Source organism: Ochlerotatus camptorhynchus, unplaced genomic scaffold (assembly GCF_037179485.1).
Source record: "Ochlerotatus camptorhynchus isolate MF236.1 unplaced genomic scaffold, CSIRO-AGI_Acam_v1.1 ptg000114l, whole genome shotgun sequence".
NCBI lineage: Eukaryota > Metazoa > Arthropoda > Insecta > Diptera > Culicidae > Ochlerotatus > Ochlerotatus camptorhynchus.
Window position 1 is genome coordinate 918,140 of NW_027040604.1, and position 18,213 is coordinate 936,352.

The window sequence follows — 18,213 nt, forward strand, 5'->3', positions numbered from 1 at the left end:
TTTTGTGCGGCGGTGCTGCTCCAAGCCGGCGCGCGATGTGTTCGAATCAACACAACAGTTCAGCTTGAACCGTCGACCCGTTCGGATTAACTAACGTTTGCGCGTGCGGACACGTGATTTGTGACTTGTGTGGAGAGTTCGGAGAGAGTGATTCTATTGTTTGTTTGTTTACATTTGAAACGTGTCATTCCGGTGGAATTATAGACCGCTGCGCTTCCGGAATGGGATTTGTTTGGTCATTCTCGGGTGGAGATGATTAGGAAGAATTAGGTGGAATGTACATATTTTTTTTCTGCTGAGGAAGAAGCTAATGCTGCTAGTCGGTGGTGCCTACTTGGATTGGAGTGACGTTTAAGAATTTGTGAATTGAAAATTATTGGAATTGTTCTGTGTAAATGTTTGAATGTGGATGTTGTGATTACCCCAGAGTGAATTAGTCAGCGCAGTGCAGTGAAAACGATCAACCACCAATCCAATCCGGCGGGACCCTTTATATGGATCAGTAATCAATATTCACGATGAATAACAATGAAACCAAGGTAAGAGAGCCAGCCAGGCAGTTTTGTCTCCTTGTGCGAAGCGAACGTGGTCCGATAACCGATTTCACATTGATTGTTTGTGCAAGTGAATCCAATACCGGGTGACTCGATATCGGTGACGCTAACTGGAAACGGTTTATCGAATCGAAATCTTTAAATACTGTGACAACTTTAATATTGTCGCTTCAGAGTCGGTATATTAGAAGGCACATACATATAAAGTGAAATAGGTAATTTTAACCAAGTGACACAGTGTGTTGGCTTAACATATATCTGAACAAATTGGGAAATAAACAAGCGTTGTTGCAGTTTCAAGATCTGGAATAGGTACATATTAAAACAAAAAATAGCCTGACACATGAATGTTATACATTTGAACACTATGGGCAAGACGGTTTTAGATTTTTGTGTAAATTTTGAGTAACTCAGAGTAATAGTACGTTCAGACTACAGAGTTATAACATGTTATAGCGCTATCTTGATGGTGGTTTCTGTGTTGCAATTAGTTGACAATCGTTATAACATGTTATAACTCTCCAGTCTGGACAGCGTTTAACTCGTACTGCTCAATGTTGGATTGACGCAGCAACTCAGCAACCTAATTTTTGTGGTCATGCTTGACGTGTCAAGCAAACTGTTAGTACGATTGAATAATCGAAAAAAATTTGTTCATCTGTTAAATATAGTTTTGGTTACCAATTCTAATGAAACTAATATATGTGTATAATAGACGATATTGATGCAAAGGTGCGTGCATTGAAATTCAATGAAATAATTCATTACGTTAAGGTGGCAAGGAACTACATAATGTAATTGGTTCTTCCTGCTCCTTTATCAGTGTGAGGTACAGGATCAGGAGTGAAACTAACTAAAAGATATCGAAAATTCTATGTGAAGATCTTTGATGATACTACAAATCCCTGAATACACCATGAAATTCGGGAAATTGCTCAAAAGGCAAGACTGGCCATGGTTTTAGGTTGACTATCCCGTAGTTAAACCGGGACACGTTCGCTTCCTTATACATCTATTCTATGGAATGGTCATCCAGTTCTCCGAGATGAACTAGCCTACGGCTTAAATCCTGTTCAGGACTTTGAAAATCAATAGCAGCTATTTTTCAGACGATTGCTGGATAAAATTGAAGTTTATCTAAAATATAATTAAAAAATCCTGTAGTGTGACTGGTGTGTTTGAGATTACTTGAGATAAATTTAATATTAAAGTAAAAATAAATGCATTAGTGCATTGGTTTGCGCGGTTCATTTATTACACACAAAATCTGATGATAGGTGCTGTTAAAACGGCTTGTAAATACTAAACAAGCATGAAACCTTTATTTTATTGCCTAAGGGAATCAAAGGATTTGTTGACTGGACGAGGGTTCGTGGATTTGCCAGTCCCTTGTCACGTGATTACAGATGGCCATCTGGTCATATTGTCTTAGAAAGGTTTTCAATGCAGCTGATCCACCCTGCTGCAACAAACCATCAGGCAGAACTTTACAACCGGTAAAGTATCTGCAGACGTTGGTAATCCTTGCACTGATAGTAGGTTCCATTCACAACACATCACAGGTCTAATTTCTTCAATTAAGTTTCAAAAACTTATAAATTAAAAAAAGATAAAGCCTAAAATACCACAAACGAAGTGACAGACTTTGGTGACGAATTACAATTACAATTTTTCAGTGTACCTACCAGTGTAACTACATGGTAACACTACTACTGGATTGTACTAGAATTTTCAGCAAATGTACTAGAATATTTTGATTCTATCTCTTTCACTCTACTCAAAACAGAAATGCATAAAAAATGACAAAATGATACTCTCTTTGCACATTGTCAAAGATCATTGCACACAAACTCAACTTCGGTAAAATCAAAACAAAAATACCAGCCCATCTGGTGACTGTTGGCACAAGCTTCTAAGAAAATTCTATTACAGCGAACCACCTTATTTTAATTGATTTTTTCGCCAGTTCTCGCGTCACTTTTCAAATAGACCAATGTAACAAATGTAAACAAATCGAGTTTAGCGTTACAAACTATTGCTCTTCTATCATTGTATGTGATACAAAAACATCCATCCAAATTTACTTTCATTTATTTAAAATAATCATTGATCAAAAATTGTCCAATGTACAGTTTGAAATGATGGGTATATGATTGTTACTTCGGTCATTCGAACTGCTTAACATGATTGGTGCTCATTTTCCAAAGGCGGGGCCAATCTAAAGTTAGGTACTATACTCTGAAATCTGTGAAAGGGAATCTAGTATCATGTAGACAAAACGTTTGATTATGTCATTGAGACATATTGAGACGTCCAATGTAACATGTCCGATGTACAACTCGACTTGTCAAAACGTCCTATGTGGTTTTTTCTATGTTGTAGCATGAAATTCAAATCAAAATTGTGATTTTACCGTATCTTCTGAATTTTCAACGTTATTATACACGGACTACATTAAAAATAGTATTGCAAAATGTATTGTTTTTAAACAGTTAAAATAATAATCTGTCGAACTTCAACATCGATTTTCTCAAAATGGTAGCTATGTTACATTGGTCTATTTGAAAAGTGACGCGAGAGTTAGTCATCTGTCACTTCGTTTGTGCTTATGGTCTTAGTGAATACGTAGTGTTGATCAGGACCAAGTGCATGATTGTTTCTAACAAGGATTACAGTTGTTTGAGTGGTTAATACAAAGAATCATCATGCCTGTGAACTGTTGCATATAGAAGTGCATGTCCACCTCGAACAACAAACAGACCACTAACAAGAATTTCATCCACGGAACTAACATATCCTGATTCAAATTTTTGGTAGGCTTCTAGACTCTTTCTGCTATTGACTGGAAATGGTGATCGCGCTGTGGTTGCACTTCATGATGGCGTTCACCACCAGGGACTCGACCATTGCGAAGGAGGAACGGTCAGATTTCAGCGGGAACATTCGTACTTGCGATCGGGGACAGTCCTTGGTGGTGACTGCAGTCAGCAGGAGATCCTCCGATATAATGGGTGGGGTATCTTGGAGAATCTTGCTCGGTGGCAGAATGTGATTTTTGCTGGTCTGGATCAACGAAAGGAAGCGATTGTTCTTGGAGGCGCTGTAGTCCTTTCTTTATTAAGGAGACTTTCAGCCCTGGGCTGGTTTGTTTCCCTAATATCGGTGTTGGCTGTGTTGTTAACGAGTCCGTAGACCATCATAACTGCGCCCTGTTGATGTGCCGGTTGAATGAAGTTGGCTGGTCCATTTCGGGTCAGCGGTGCGCCCTTCATCAGTTCGACGTGTGTTCCGGCCGGTGTTGGTTTCCAGTTTTCCGACGGATGAAACTCCGGCGGTGAAAAATTCGGTGCAAATCCGTTTCCTCCGCCGGCTCCTAGAAGGGCTGGTTTAGGACCATGGTTGTACGTTGTACGGGGTCGGCTTTCCGGCGAAGATGGTAGGATCGTGTAGCAAAGGGGCTCGTCCGTTGCAGGCATTCTTGGAGACGGCTGCGTCCAATGTGTAGTCCCAACTGGAGTACGTATCGTTTTTGTAAACAATGAAAAAAAAACAAAAACAAGAGCTGTTAAAATACCAGGTTGCCAAACAAGGCTTTATTCACAAGCAAACAAAAGCCAGTTCAATGACTTCACTGAGAAAAAAGTTGGCGCAAAATTTGCGTGTGTGTGTAGAGTGACCACCCCTTGATTCGGACAGTATATAGTGTAATAGCAGGACAATTTGATGATTCGTGTTACAGAAAGAGTAATATTACGTTCAGACTACAGAGTTATAACATGTTATAACGGTTGTCAAATAGTTGCAACACACTAACCACCCTCAAGATAGCGCTATAACATGTTATAAATCGTTGGAGGCGAACCAGCCTAAGGCTGAAAGCCTCCTAAATAAAGCTAAATTAATTAATTAATGTTATAAATCTGTAGTCTGAACAAGGTATAAGGGAGAGTCTGCAATTTTTCACGCACTGAATGACAAATTGGCTTCTTTAGGGGTATTGAGGTAATTACATATTCGTAATCTGCATGTCAAATGGATCCGAAATCGAAAATTTTATCAATTTTGGTACACTGAAACTATTTTAAATAAGTGCGAATACATTGCCAAAAATCACCAGCTTAGCGCCCCTCGGTGGGAAACGAAGCTCTTTTCGGTGATGGAGGGGAAATGGCTCTAATGTTGGTCTATAGATCTAACATTGGGCCCATCGCTAAAAATCTGCTGTTTATCAATTTTGTCTAGTTGAACGCGTCAGGGGTCGGTACTAATGGACATTTTTGCTCGCTATTGAAAATTTAGTCGATTGCGGAATTTATGTATGGGCCCAAATTAGGAGCATTTAGGTCCCAAGTAACATTGATCGATTCTATTCGTCTACTTTCTCTTTCGTTAATAACTTGAGCACATAACCGTTTCTTGTTATGTTTGTGGTATTGGATGCTAGATAAAAGCTTCTTTTATCTTTTGTTATAAAGTTTGTTTTGTTGGTTTTGAACTACAATATCGTATGATTGATTCATTCACACCGAAACCGTTTGTATATTTGAAGTTTCTGTTAGGCGCCTATGCCTAAGCTGTGCTCTACCTTATGTCCTGATATAAAAAAATGTGATACAGTATCCCCAACCGGTGAACACTCGTGTTTATTTCAGTTACCGTGGAGACGTACTTTGTGATTAGCCCCGGTCCCTTTCAAATTGTAGATTATTTATGTACGGTCCTTATATTTGAAATAACGTTTCACATTCATCTAGTGATGGCCGATTTTCATTTGAATAATCGATTAATCGATTAACGAACCGAAAAGTAAAATATTTGTAATCGCTTATATCATGCCGATATAAGCATTAACATCTCCAGAGGATCATCACCGATCGTTTCAAACATGTGTTGCACTCTCATTGGTGGAAAAATGGCAGCACAGCGAACAAAAAAAATCGATTTAACACCTAATTAAAAGATGGGACATCTCTGATTTTGGTGTGATTGTTTTGATCAAAATGAGCGCAAAACTTCATCTCTACCGAGGGGGCAGCAAAACCAAAAAATTACCTCGAATACGACGGGTATTCATTGGATGAAAGGGACCGTGAAAGAGGACACTAAAATAGAAAGTTTTTCTTCCGACAGTTTCATCTTAGCATTCATCTTTGGTATCCCCTCACTAAGGGAACATTCAACAATATCGCTAGTAGTTTTTTGGGATTTTAAACTCACCTGTACTGCCTTCTTCTTCTTCTTCTTCTACGCATTTCAAGCTTATTGCATATTGCATATTAGCTTATTGCGTGCTCTCAACTTAGTGTTCTAGATGCACTTCCACAGTTATTAATTGAGAGCTTTCGATGGCTGTACCATTTTTGCATTGATATGATTGTGTGGCAAGTTCAATCATACTTCTATGTCCAGGGAAGTCGAGAAATTTTCCAACCCGAAAAATTCCTAGACCGGACTGGGAATCATACCCAGCCACCTCCAGCATGGTCTTGCTTTGTAGCTGCGCCTTTACCGACTGAGCTACGGGAGGCCCCATTGCCGTTATACGCATAACTGTCCCATGTTCTATGCAATTCTTATGCACCGTGGGACTCTTATGCGTATAACGGCAGTGTATGACTTAGGTAATATAAAACAAAAAACCCCTTCCCCGTTCATTAAGATCTTACATCGATATTTAAATGTTCTGCATTTAAGTGCTTACGTAATAATCCGACGACGACGGATCTCAATAATCCGGATCTCGTTTGTCAATGTTCGATTTCCGGTCATGATTTTGTTGGACTAGTGAGAGGAAACTGTACATTCTAGCTAGGTTCGTCGCCTGGTGCCTTTTAAAATCAATAGATTTCTTCATCCGTACTTTCGTTTCGATCGCTAACAGGAGGGTAAACCTATAGAAAACAAAAAGTTTCAGTCGATAAAAAAAAAAGATCAATGTAGGTGTTATTTCAGATACGAAATTATCACGTGTGTTTTGATTTTTGAATAACATTGCCAGAAACTTGCTAATTGAAACGAACTCAGAAATTTGTTTGATTTTCTGCCTTTTTGGTTCAGCAATCCTGAAGTGCGACATCAGCATTGACGTAATAATGTATTTGTATTTCCTTTCTTTTTTCAATTTTAGAACAAACTACCGCTATCCAAGTTAACGCCGTTTGTTTCTTGAACAGCGTTTGTTTATTCGGCTGAATATAAAAAAAAATAAACATGCGTGAGAGAGAGAGTTCAATCGATTGTTTGATTTAGAAAAACATACCGGTTTTATCCATCATCTGAAAGAGCGTCGTTTTCTGAGCACAACGATATTTTTTTTATCGATCTGATGTCTAATTAATCTTAATTTTTAAATCAATATTTAAATTTTTATTTTATGACGCTAGATCTGTTAGTTGACAGCTCGCTCCCATACAAAGTCCCACCGAGGGGAACTAAGATGGCGATTTTTGCTAAGGTAATAGCACTTGTTTAAAATACTTCCAGTGCACCAAAGTTTATGAAATTTTGGATTTGGTTCAATTTTTGATGCAGATTACGAATATGTATTTACGTCAATACCCCTAAACAACCCAATTGGGTTCTTTAAGGTTATTGAGGTAAATGCGTATTCGTAATCTGCATTGAAAATGGAATCGAAATACAAAATTCCATAAATTTTGGTATACTGGAACTTTTTTAAATAAGTTCGGTTATACATATTAGCAAAACTCACCATCTTAGTGCCTCTCGGTGGGAGTTTCTATGGGAGCTAGCTGTCAATTTGTTAGTTTAGTGTCAAATAGGGAAGTTATTATTTTGCTTTAAATGTCTATGGGTCCAAAACAAAAAAAACATCGTTGGGCTCAGAAAACGATGCTCTTTCAGATGATGTATAAAAACAGACATTTTTTTTTTTTTTTCAAAACTAAAGAACCCAACTGTCGAATTCATCCTTATCCAAATGTATACACTGGAGTCGCTTTTTACGCGGTTTTTTTTTACACGGTTTTTTTTTACGCGGTTTTTTTTTACGCGGATTTCGGAATTTACGCGGTTTTTTTTTACGCGGATTCCGGAATTTACGCGGTTTTTTTTTACGCGGATTTTGGTTTTTTTTTACGCGGATTTCAGAATTTACGCGATATATCGCTTTTTACGCGGTTTTTTCTTACACGGTCTTTTTTTACTCGGTTTTTTTTACGCGGATTTCGGAATTAACGCGGTTTTTTTTTTACGCGGATTCCGGAATTTACGCGGTTTTTTTTTACGCGGTTTTTTTTTACGCGGGACGTATCACCCGCGTAAAAAGCGACTCCAGTGTACATTATTGGGCCCCAAGCGCCCAAGTGCTCATCATGAGAAGACTATGTACTTAATGATCACCCATTGAGTGTTTGCACAGAAAATTGACGTGTTGCACCTGAATGGGTCTTTCTCACGGCAGCTAGGTAGCTGCCGTACCGTTTGTTGATGAAGTGAAACATCTAAACCTTCTCACTGAGATGACGGAGCTATGCGCACTATTTAGACTGATGCAAAATTTAAAAATTTCGCCCCACATTGTTTGAATGATTTCAAATCGGGTTCTGATTAGCCTTCCAAAATTGGAACTCATTTGGTTTAGAAACTGACTGCGCACAAACCATTTGAAGTTTGTATGGGAAATCCAAACTTTTTGTTAATTGCCTTCTACCCTTTTTTATTAAGTGCTCTGAGAGAAAGTTCGATTTCCATTCTTGTAGAAATTTTTCTCACCAACAACTTTGCGGAGAATTGCTTTTAAGTCAAACGACAAATGAAAAAGTTATTAATTATTTAATTGGTAATCTTATGACATGAACAAGCAGTGGCTTTGCAGGCAACACTGTATTGAGCAGTGTGACATAGTAGCCATGTAGCCATAGCAGCTCGTAAAATAGAGCTTTGTGACGTAGCGGGTGCATCGCAGTGTTTCTTTATTTTCATCTGGCTAACCTAAAAAATGCATGAAATTAGATCTACCAAAATTAGTAGCGATTTGTTATGTATTTTCCTCATATTTTCTCTAACATATCGAACCAATACAACCGGACGGGAAAATTTCTATAGAGAGTGCAAAAACAATTAAATTCTCCTCTATTGTGTGTTAGGTTTGCGAATGTAGGTTTCGGTTCGCGAGAAAATAGCCTTACAAGGTTTGTTTACAAAATGGAGTTGAGACCTTTTTAACTGTTGGTCTTGAATTGGCAGGCCTGCTGAGCAGTTGATTGAGCATGATCAGAAGACACCACCCAAGTAACCAAAAGTTCTGATAAAAGGCTATTTGTTGGCTTAAGCAGGTTGAAGGTGGTCTATAGAATTCTAAGCAGCCTCATTTTTAAGTCGTTATAAGAACTTGTAGCGAAAATTTAAAATTTTGCATCAGTCTAATGCGCACCTATTCTTAATAATTAATACATATGGTAATCGCTGACGTCGTCTGGTCGAAGCGTGTTGGAAGCAGGGGAATTTCGCTACCGGCTACCGGTGAGGGAAAATTGACTCACTGTAATAGATCCAACCAGTGAAACGGTCTTGATCTTGATTTTAATCGTCGAATGAATTTATAAGTCGACTAGGGTTGGGTTTGGTGTCGTGGAAAATTCTGAGCGTGTACAAGTCGTGCAACGAAGCAGGATTTAACCGGTAATCTGAAACACGGCAACCAGCACTTCCTCTGCTGTAAGATTCCGGTAGCGCTGCATGAGTAATGCACGCTAAATGCAGCCGGTAATTAGCAGGTCAGGTCGGGTGCATTGCGATTATCGGTAACGGGAGCTGTGAGTTCACTGACATTGAGCAAACTTCAGTTTTCATTCATGTGCAGTGCACCCAGTATGGAACGATGTGAAGGTTGTGTCAAATTTTATGGCTACTATTTTGGGTTGAAGAAGGCCATCGCTTTAATTTGATTATTGATCGAAGCAATCCAAATAATACACGTTGCGCAAATGATCACTCGATATGGTTGGTAGTCGTAGCGATAGCCATTCAAAGGTGTGTTCGCATGTGTAATTCATAGTCACAGTTAGTTAGCACTGTTGACAGAATTTGGGCAAGGGAGCTTGAAATATGAGACTCTGGAATGAGCATAAGCATTGACGACGTTTCGTAGTTGCTACTCCGAAATTTGCACAAAGAACCAGATGAATGGGGCTTGGGATTAGTAATCCATTCTCAAATGTGCATCATCGATACTTTCATGACAATAACGGCGACGGTCATCGCGGAGGGAAAGGATTGTTAGTTTGACACCCGTTGATACTAGAGATCGAGAAAATCTTTCCATCTTCACAGTTGTCACGGGAAATACGGTTTTGTTAGTGGGAAGGCTGAATTAGATCTGGATTCATTTTCGAAAGTGATGCTATTTTTTAAAGCATGGTAGGCAAACGACGCAACCCTATCAACTCAATCATGTAAAGGGGCTTGGGTTTTAACCCTCGATTTTCTGTTCAGTGAGCAAAAACGGTCGCTCGAAGGCCACCGTTCTCCTTACATCACAACAAGCTACAACTGACGATCATTCAAGCCTGGGTACAATAAGCTATTCAAATGAAATGACGTCCGTGAAATCAGTTAACTATAAATAAAAGAAGAGTTACGGGTCATGTTCCAAGAACCGTAGGACTATGAGATTTTTTTTTTGTTCAATTCAATAATAAATTTAAAATTATTGATTTATAAAAGTTATCCTTAATTGAATATTCAAATTTAAAAATTCAAAATTCAGTTCCTATCCCAATAATTATTAAGATCCAAACATGTATTATCACTTTTCGGCAACTGAATAATGTTTATTTTACTGTAAGCTAAGCGGAATTTTGCTAATTCAAATGCATTTAGTTAAAAAAAAAACGGTTTAAAACACTTCAAAGTGCGTCTGACACCATATCACATTTTGATGTTGCAGAATTATGACAGATAAACTGAATCTCATTTCAGTTTGTCTTTTATTTGTTTTCGATTTAAAATCTATCATATAGCCAACGCTGTAATTCAATAAATTGAAAGTCATATGTTTTAAACTCATAATCAGTGCTGAGATTTGTCATTGTCATTGACAGTTGTTCTTCACCACCAAGATTCACCTGGTAACAAAAAGTGTAATTTCGTGCATTCTGAGTAACATTATTGTTATCCACGCAGTTCAGGACGTAGATGCTTGTTCACTTTAACGACTTCCTTGTTTCAAATTTAGCTAATAAAAAATGTGCACATGTTCGTCACTGACAGCATTGTCATTGACAATTGGCACGACTTAGTTAACATGACTGACCAAAGCAGGCTTTTGAATATCACCGTGTATTGTTGAGATTTTGCAGCACAGCACGCTTCTTTTTGTCTGTGACGTGTTCTTTTTCTCTTGCGGAAACGACCGTCCAAAAACTATTTCATTACGGGCGACGCAGTCGACTGTCAAAATACAAGAAAATAGATTGCCTGTTGTAAAAATTCTTGCGTTTTTATATACGTTCGCCTGACCAATCAGGCGCTGGTTCGCGTTTGACAGAAAATTGGTTCATAAAAGTCCCCTCTTCTCTTCCTCTTAGGTTTGCATCCATGACACCGTTTTTATCTCGATCACCGAGTTACGACGACGCGCAATTGTTGCTCAATAGGTTGCCCGTCATAGTTACTGGTTCAGTGACGTCAATGCGGCGGCTCTTTCCAAAAGGCTAATGATCAAGAAGGTTAAACCAAACGGACATTTTTTGCCGGTCGATATTGTGGTTTGGTGGAGTTTTGTTTTTCTATAAATACTTTAAGCGGTAACATGGTACCAGATTTCAAGGATGCTATGGTGAGTGAAATAAGCCGATGCTGTTAGAATGTTGGGAATGAACATTCACCAAGAGCTAATCTCAATGTTCACCTTCATTTGATTTTCCGTCCTTCAATGCTCACAATAGAACTGATCCATCTTCGTTTACAATCAATTTGCAAAAAATATGGCATTTATTGATTTAGGGGAAATGGATGTAATGTCGGCCTAAATGTCCCTAATTTGGACCCATACATAAATTCAGCAATCGACTAAATTTTCAATAGCGACCAAAAATATCCATTAGTACCGTCTCAATGACGCGTTCATCTGGATAGAATTTATAAATAGTAGAGATGGGCCCAATCATAGATCCATAGGCCAACATTAGAGCCATTTTCCCTATTATTATTCTTTACCCGCCCTTTCTTTCACTGATGTATGCAATGGTTGCTGCATATTGTACACTAAAGGTCAATCAATACGTTACAAACCAATGCGTTACATTCGTGTAGTCTTTATTTCGCAAGTAAAGACGGCAGTCTTAAAACGGCAAATGAAATTAAAGCTGTAGACAAACGCAAAGTTCCAGGTGGACCGTAATAACTATTAATAATAAAAAGCGGCATTCAAAATTTCGAATTAAAGAATCACTATACCAAAGGCACACTTACATCCCTGGTGACATAATTCTGAACTAAACTGTGCACCATCCAATAGGTTTTATCCATTCGAATAATTTTGTCAAAGGCAGCACTTGGTACACTTGGTGGCGTCTTATAAATCTGAATAACTTTGCCAAAAACAGCATTGAGCTGTTAAGTTAAAGCAAGTAATTAGAATTAAAATTAAAATCATTCTGATTGAAATTAAACTTTCCTTGCGGAATAATGCTGTGATAAATAATTCCGATAGGTAATTTAGACAACATAAAAACTAATTATCGTTGATTTTATAGTAAATTTGACGCCACCTCGCTATGATCTCAAAGTTTAGCAAAACATACCTCCCTATAGCTGTCAAATTTTATTTTGGGAATAATCCTCAAAAATTACTTTTCCGTTTTCTTTGCAGCTGCGTACCAGGCTTTACTATAGTCGCTATATTCATAGTCTGGCGGATAGAATTTCGATCTATCAAAAAGCGGAACCAATTAATAGAATGGAGGTGAACGCAGTAGTAGGTTTTTTAGATTTGTGGGTAGTTATATTTTTGAGTGCATGGGGGAATGCTGTCAACAATGCTGTCGGTTTGTTTACCAACAATAGCTGACGTTTTGTTTTAACCTAACTTTTTTCCAAAGCTGAACTTCAGAGCTAGGATTAATGTCATTGTTGATGTTGATCAAAATGGAATCAGTTTTATCACTTAGTTGTTGGGGGTCCAACTAGAAATCATGCAAGACGGACCCAGGTACGATCCTTGTGTAGCGAGGACCGAATGGACCAGATCCCGCCAGTCAGATGATTGTCCGCGGGAAGATTGTTCAAAGGAGGATTGTCCGCATGAGGATTGTTTGAAGGAGAATTGTCTGCTACCGACGAGTCAAGGAGTACGTGGAGGAAGAAGATTATCCGGAACTCTGAAGCTCTTTATATATTCCAGGGGGTACGATACATTCGGATGCATCCTGTATCCCCATCAAATTTATCCATAAAATTCTGCTTATATATCCAGAACATCAGTCAGAACTTTTTTTTCTCCAGACATCCTTATTCGATTTTTTGTCTATTTTTCAGTATATCCTGAATATCCCTGTTGATCCTTCTGTCTATTCCGGAAAATTCTTTCAATTCCGCTCGCATGCCGTCACAGTGTTGCCATATCTTTTTTGAAGCAACATGCATCAGGATGAGTGTCGTTCCCCAACGTTTTCCTTGAACGTCATTGATTGTCTCTGAAGATCTTTCCGGGAACTATCTTCCTGCGGACAATCGTCCAGTGGACAATCTTCCTCTGATCAATCTTCCTGCGGACCAGTGTTGGAAAATTTCGCGATATTTCACGAAGTTCACCAAGGGAAAAGTTCGCGAGTCATAGGGAACTTTGATGAACTTTTCCATCATCCAACCCTCTTTCGAACAATCTTCCTGTGGACAATCCTCCTACGGACAATCCTCTTCCGAACTATCTTCCTGCGGACAATCGTCCTGTGGACAATCTTCTTCTGAACAATCTTCCTGCGGACAATCCTCCTTCGAACAATCCTCCTGCGAACAATCTTCCTGTCGACAATCTTCCTGCGGACAATTCTCCTGCGGACAATCCTTCTTCGAACAATCCTCTTTCGAACAATCCTCCCGCGGACAATCCTCTTCCTCCGGATAATCCTTCTCCTCGACTCGTCGGTAGCGGACAATATTCCTGCGGACAATCCTGCTGATAATCCTCCTTCGAACAATCCTCCTCCGAACAATCTTCCTGCGGACAATTCTCCTTCGTACAATCTTCTCCCGAACAATCTTCTTGCGGACAATCCTCCTCCGAACAATCCTTCGAACAACCTTCTCCCGAGCAAACTTCCTGTGGACAATCCTCCTTTGAACAATCTTCCTGCGGACAATCCTTATTCGAACAATCTTCCTGGGTACAATGGTTCTCCTGGGGACAATCCAAATATATGATGTTCAAGGGCCCTGGAGCTAGTTCCGCTTTTTTTTTTGTTAGCATTCATGCCTCTCATGCCAAAGTTACGAGTTCAAATCTCAAAATGGCAAAACAAAAAGAAACATGCTAAGGGATATGACACACCTCAATCCGACTGCCATGGCAGCGGGTACCGCGCTTTTTTTTTGCTGGCGCTTTTGCTGGCAGTTGTGCTGTCTGTGTCACTTTTGACACCTGTTCTGGTACAAATTGCTGTCTTTTGCTCTAGTACCGGGTGCACCAGGTACACTAAAAAAAAAAAACGGCTAGGTGAACCAAAAAAAAAAAAATCGTCCTTACCCTTTGGGTCCATGGTTGAAAAGGTACTATGAACTTTTATAAACAAAACGTTAATTATTCTCTCCTAGCCAATCGAACACAAATTACCGGCATCATCGGATAGGGGAAACTTTCGCCAACCCAAAGATGATGTTAGTTTGCGTAGGCGAGCCTTGAGTCACGAGAAAAGGGTTTGTCCGCAATAGCTGATGAGCTCTTTTCTGTTGTTGGTCGTCATTTGCTCTATTGGTTCCGCTATTTGACAGCTCAATTGGTTCCCGAGATTCTATCCGCCAGACTATGATTATAGGCTTTACCTGACTCATAACAAATATACATTCTAGATGCGGGAATGTATACCTCGTATAATTTAACGTAGCACAATGAACGTAAATTAGACGAGATTGTGATTTCTCGCATAATTCGTTATAAAGCCTGGTACGCAGCTGAAAAGTAATGACGTTTTTACGTGCTACGGTATAGGATATGGAATGCTAAAGAAATCGCTAAAGAAAAGATTGATTTCATTAGTATAGCGATCTACATGAAGGTGGCGCTTTCCGAATGAAATTTCTGTTTCCTTGCGGAATAACGATCTGATAAGTTTGATCAGGTATGCTTGATGTTTGTTGAAAAACTGATGTTTTGGACGCATTTTGATTTTAAAATTTGTCAACACCTCGCTATGATCTCATAAGAAGAAGAATAATAGTAGGAAGAATTATAATATTAATAAGAAGAAGAGTACATTTAATGGCGTGGATTCAAACACAACGAATTAAAATCACATCAGCTTTCTTTGAAATAGAAATTTATAAAATGAAAAACAATTATTCTTAATTTTCCATGCTTTCCAGAATTCTGAATTATGTTTCAGAATGAGCAAATGCTAAACGTACCTAGCTGTAAAATCCGAACAGTAGATTACGCGCGATCGAGGTTATCGCGGCCACAAACAAGAACAATGCTAATTAATTTATATGAATGTTTTTCAACTGGAACAAACTCACTAAACTTTTGCATGATCGATGCTGCATGGTACGGATTCATACATTATACCACCTTTGCATTCACTTGTTTCAGAAATGATAGAAAACCACCCGGAACTCGTCCAACATATACAAAATGTATACATCCTGCATAAGGCTGACGGCTCTCAAATCATTCTCCACGATAACTCCTCCACTCGATTCCAGCCACACAATAATTATATATGATTTACCAGTCTTCCATATCATTTTGATTTTTGCCAAAAGCAAAGCTCAAACACTGCATGATCGAACGAGTTTTCGGTATCTATTCAATTTTACACAACCCTTCTTGAACAAAGGCGTCGCTCATCGCAGCAACCGAACAATAGATCAGTGCGGTCGAGATCATACCATACAAAGAGAAATGCAAGAGCACACCAACCACCTTTGTAGCAGCCAGTGCTGCAAATTTTCAAATCATTCATTTGAATCCGAGCAAACATGAACAATCAGTCGATTCTGATAACTCTTCTATTCATCAGAACCATCAATGTCAATGAATCGATTTGACAGATGGGTGTGCTTCATTCATGCGGGTTGCTTTTCGCTGTCTTTATTTTGTTCAATTGAATGAACCCTCATTCATTCGAACCACCATTCATACAGTTCATCGAGTTTTACTCTTGTCAAATGAAAAGGCAAGTCTATCAATTGACTTACTGATCACGATTCAATTGATCTTCGCGTGGTAGTGCTAAACGTTAAGATTTGGTTCAAAGTAGAATCCCAAGAATGGAAAGCCAAAAAAGAAAAACTGAAAATTCTAAAAGTTTTGCCGAAATCACAGCCCAATTCGTGCAAAAAGACGGAGAACGGGTGTACTGCCGGATTGAAGGCAACAACAAGTGCACATACATCCAATCAAAATACGATGCCGGAAACTTTATCCGTCATTTTCGGACTCGTCACACAAACCTGGCTAAAGAGCACGGTTTGATAAGTGAACATGCAACGCCGAAGAAAAAACCTCGAATTATCCCTAAAAAATCAGTTCCAATTGACAAACAGTTGCTCGTGGATTCAGCCATAAAACTCGTAACCTACCATCATCTTCCACTGTCGTGTTTCCAGTGGGAAGGCCTTAGACAGCTACTGGATCCCTTAGAAGCAGCTGTGGGAATCAAGCTGAACCGATCAAACGCAACAGTACACATTGAGCAAGCAGCATCTAAAATCCGGACAACCATTGCAATCGAAATGAAAACCAGACTGTTATGCTTAATGATCGACTCAGCCTCTCGACTTAACCATCATGTTCTGGGGATTGGAGTGCAATTCGCTGTGGGTGACACAATTGTAACCAGAACACTAGGTGAGAAGATCTATAATTATTTTTGACACTTTTTTTGAGAACATATTTGCTATAGGTATGATCGAGGTCAAGGACCGTCAAACTGCTGGTTTTTTGAAATCAAAAGTTCTCGAAATACTGGCTCGATATGGTCTCAAGCTTGATCAAATTTTTGCGATAACGGTCGACAATGGAGCCAACATGCTTGCTTGTGTCAGGCAGCTCAAGGATGAGTTTGAGGCATCATTGATTCCTATGTTGACTGAAGAAGACGACGAAGCATCAAACAGCATTGCTGAGGAAATGGCCGAGAAGATTACAAATGAGTTCCATGACCAGGCACGAGAGAACATAAACCTGGTGAGATGTGCTGCACACACCCTACAGCTGGCCATCCTCGATGTCGTGGATAAAAGCCACCCTAACGTGAAGCAAGTTACTGAGGTTGCCAAACGCTGTAAAAACGTGAAATACAAAACGAATTTCGATTACCACAACGCAACATATCCTCCAGTTTGGTGCCAGACAAGATGGGGTGGGATATTCAAGATGCTCGATAGTTTTTTAGAGCAGAAATCCTTCTTTGTCCAACTGGGACAGGAGTTCCCTGAGCTATGTAAGATAAATTTAGAACTCTACAAAAGAAATAACGATAACACAAATCATCATCATTATTTATAACAGATCTTTCATCCAACTGGGAATTCGTCGAGCAATATGTTGAAGCATTCAGGCCATTATTCGTTTGCACAAAAAAATTCCAAGAAGCTCACATGTCACTTAACGATTTTTATCTTGAATGGTTGATGACAATACGCGAGGTGAGACAGCTGGAAAACAATCCGTTTTCCAAAGTTTTGGTCGAATCGCTGAAAAGGAGACAAACCTCAAAGGCTCTATGGCGTTTAAAATGGCATTATATCTGGACCCGCGGCTTTCTTTCATAAATTCAAAAATATTCACCATTGCCGAAAAGGAACATATACAGGTAACAATAAATAAAACGGTACAGTTTATACCAGGCACATCAGAGTTCATAAATTTTTTTTCCTAAATATACAGAGATTTATTTTTCAAACATGGGAACGCATCAAACGGCTGGAAATCGATTCCGTTGAACCGACTACCTCGGCTAATGACAACAGTGAAACCAACGAAAAGGATGATTTTATCACGGAAATGTTTGGTGGAACATTGGTTGCTTCATCTTCAAACTCCACATTCCAGCAGCAGGTTAAGGCTCTTGAGGCGGAACAACGTCAACCTACGTCATACAACGTGTGGCAACATTGGATGAACCGTAAGACTAGTCACCGTGAGCTATCTGCTGTTGCTGCAGTGGTAATGTCTGTACCAGCGACGCAGTCAATGGTTGAAAAGGCGTTCACCCCATCGGTCCACATTAGGCGAGGGCACATTGGAAAACATCCTACTGATAAAGCTAAACCGGGAGGTTTATGAACAAATAATCCCTACTCTATACAATTGGAAGGATTCATTGGCCGACTATTGAGGACGGCATCTTCAGAATCAACTGATTTTCTTATTTTTTATTTTTCATCAATTGCTTTGTTTCAACTGTTTCTTGGCTCAATTGGTTGAAAGACAACAGAAAAATAGAGGTGGGTGGACGGCACCACCCGCCACATA

General features: G+C 39.2%; 1 protein-coding gene across 1 annotated transcript in view; it reads left to right on the forward strand.

The window, feature by feature from the left end:
- The first annotated feature begins 397 nt into the window (after window positions 1–397).
- Window positions 398–18,213, forward strand: part of LOC135699737 (long-chain fatty acid transport protein 4-like) — a 78,091-nt gene continuing 60,275 nt past the window's right edge. Inside the window, exon 1 of the mRNA XM_065220042.1 lies at window positions 398–539. Within this exon, the coding sequence (XP_065076114.1) occupies window positions 519–539 (21 nt within the window). The 5' untranslated portion in view covers window positions 398–518. The remainder of the gene's footprint in view (window positions 540–18,213) is intronic.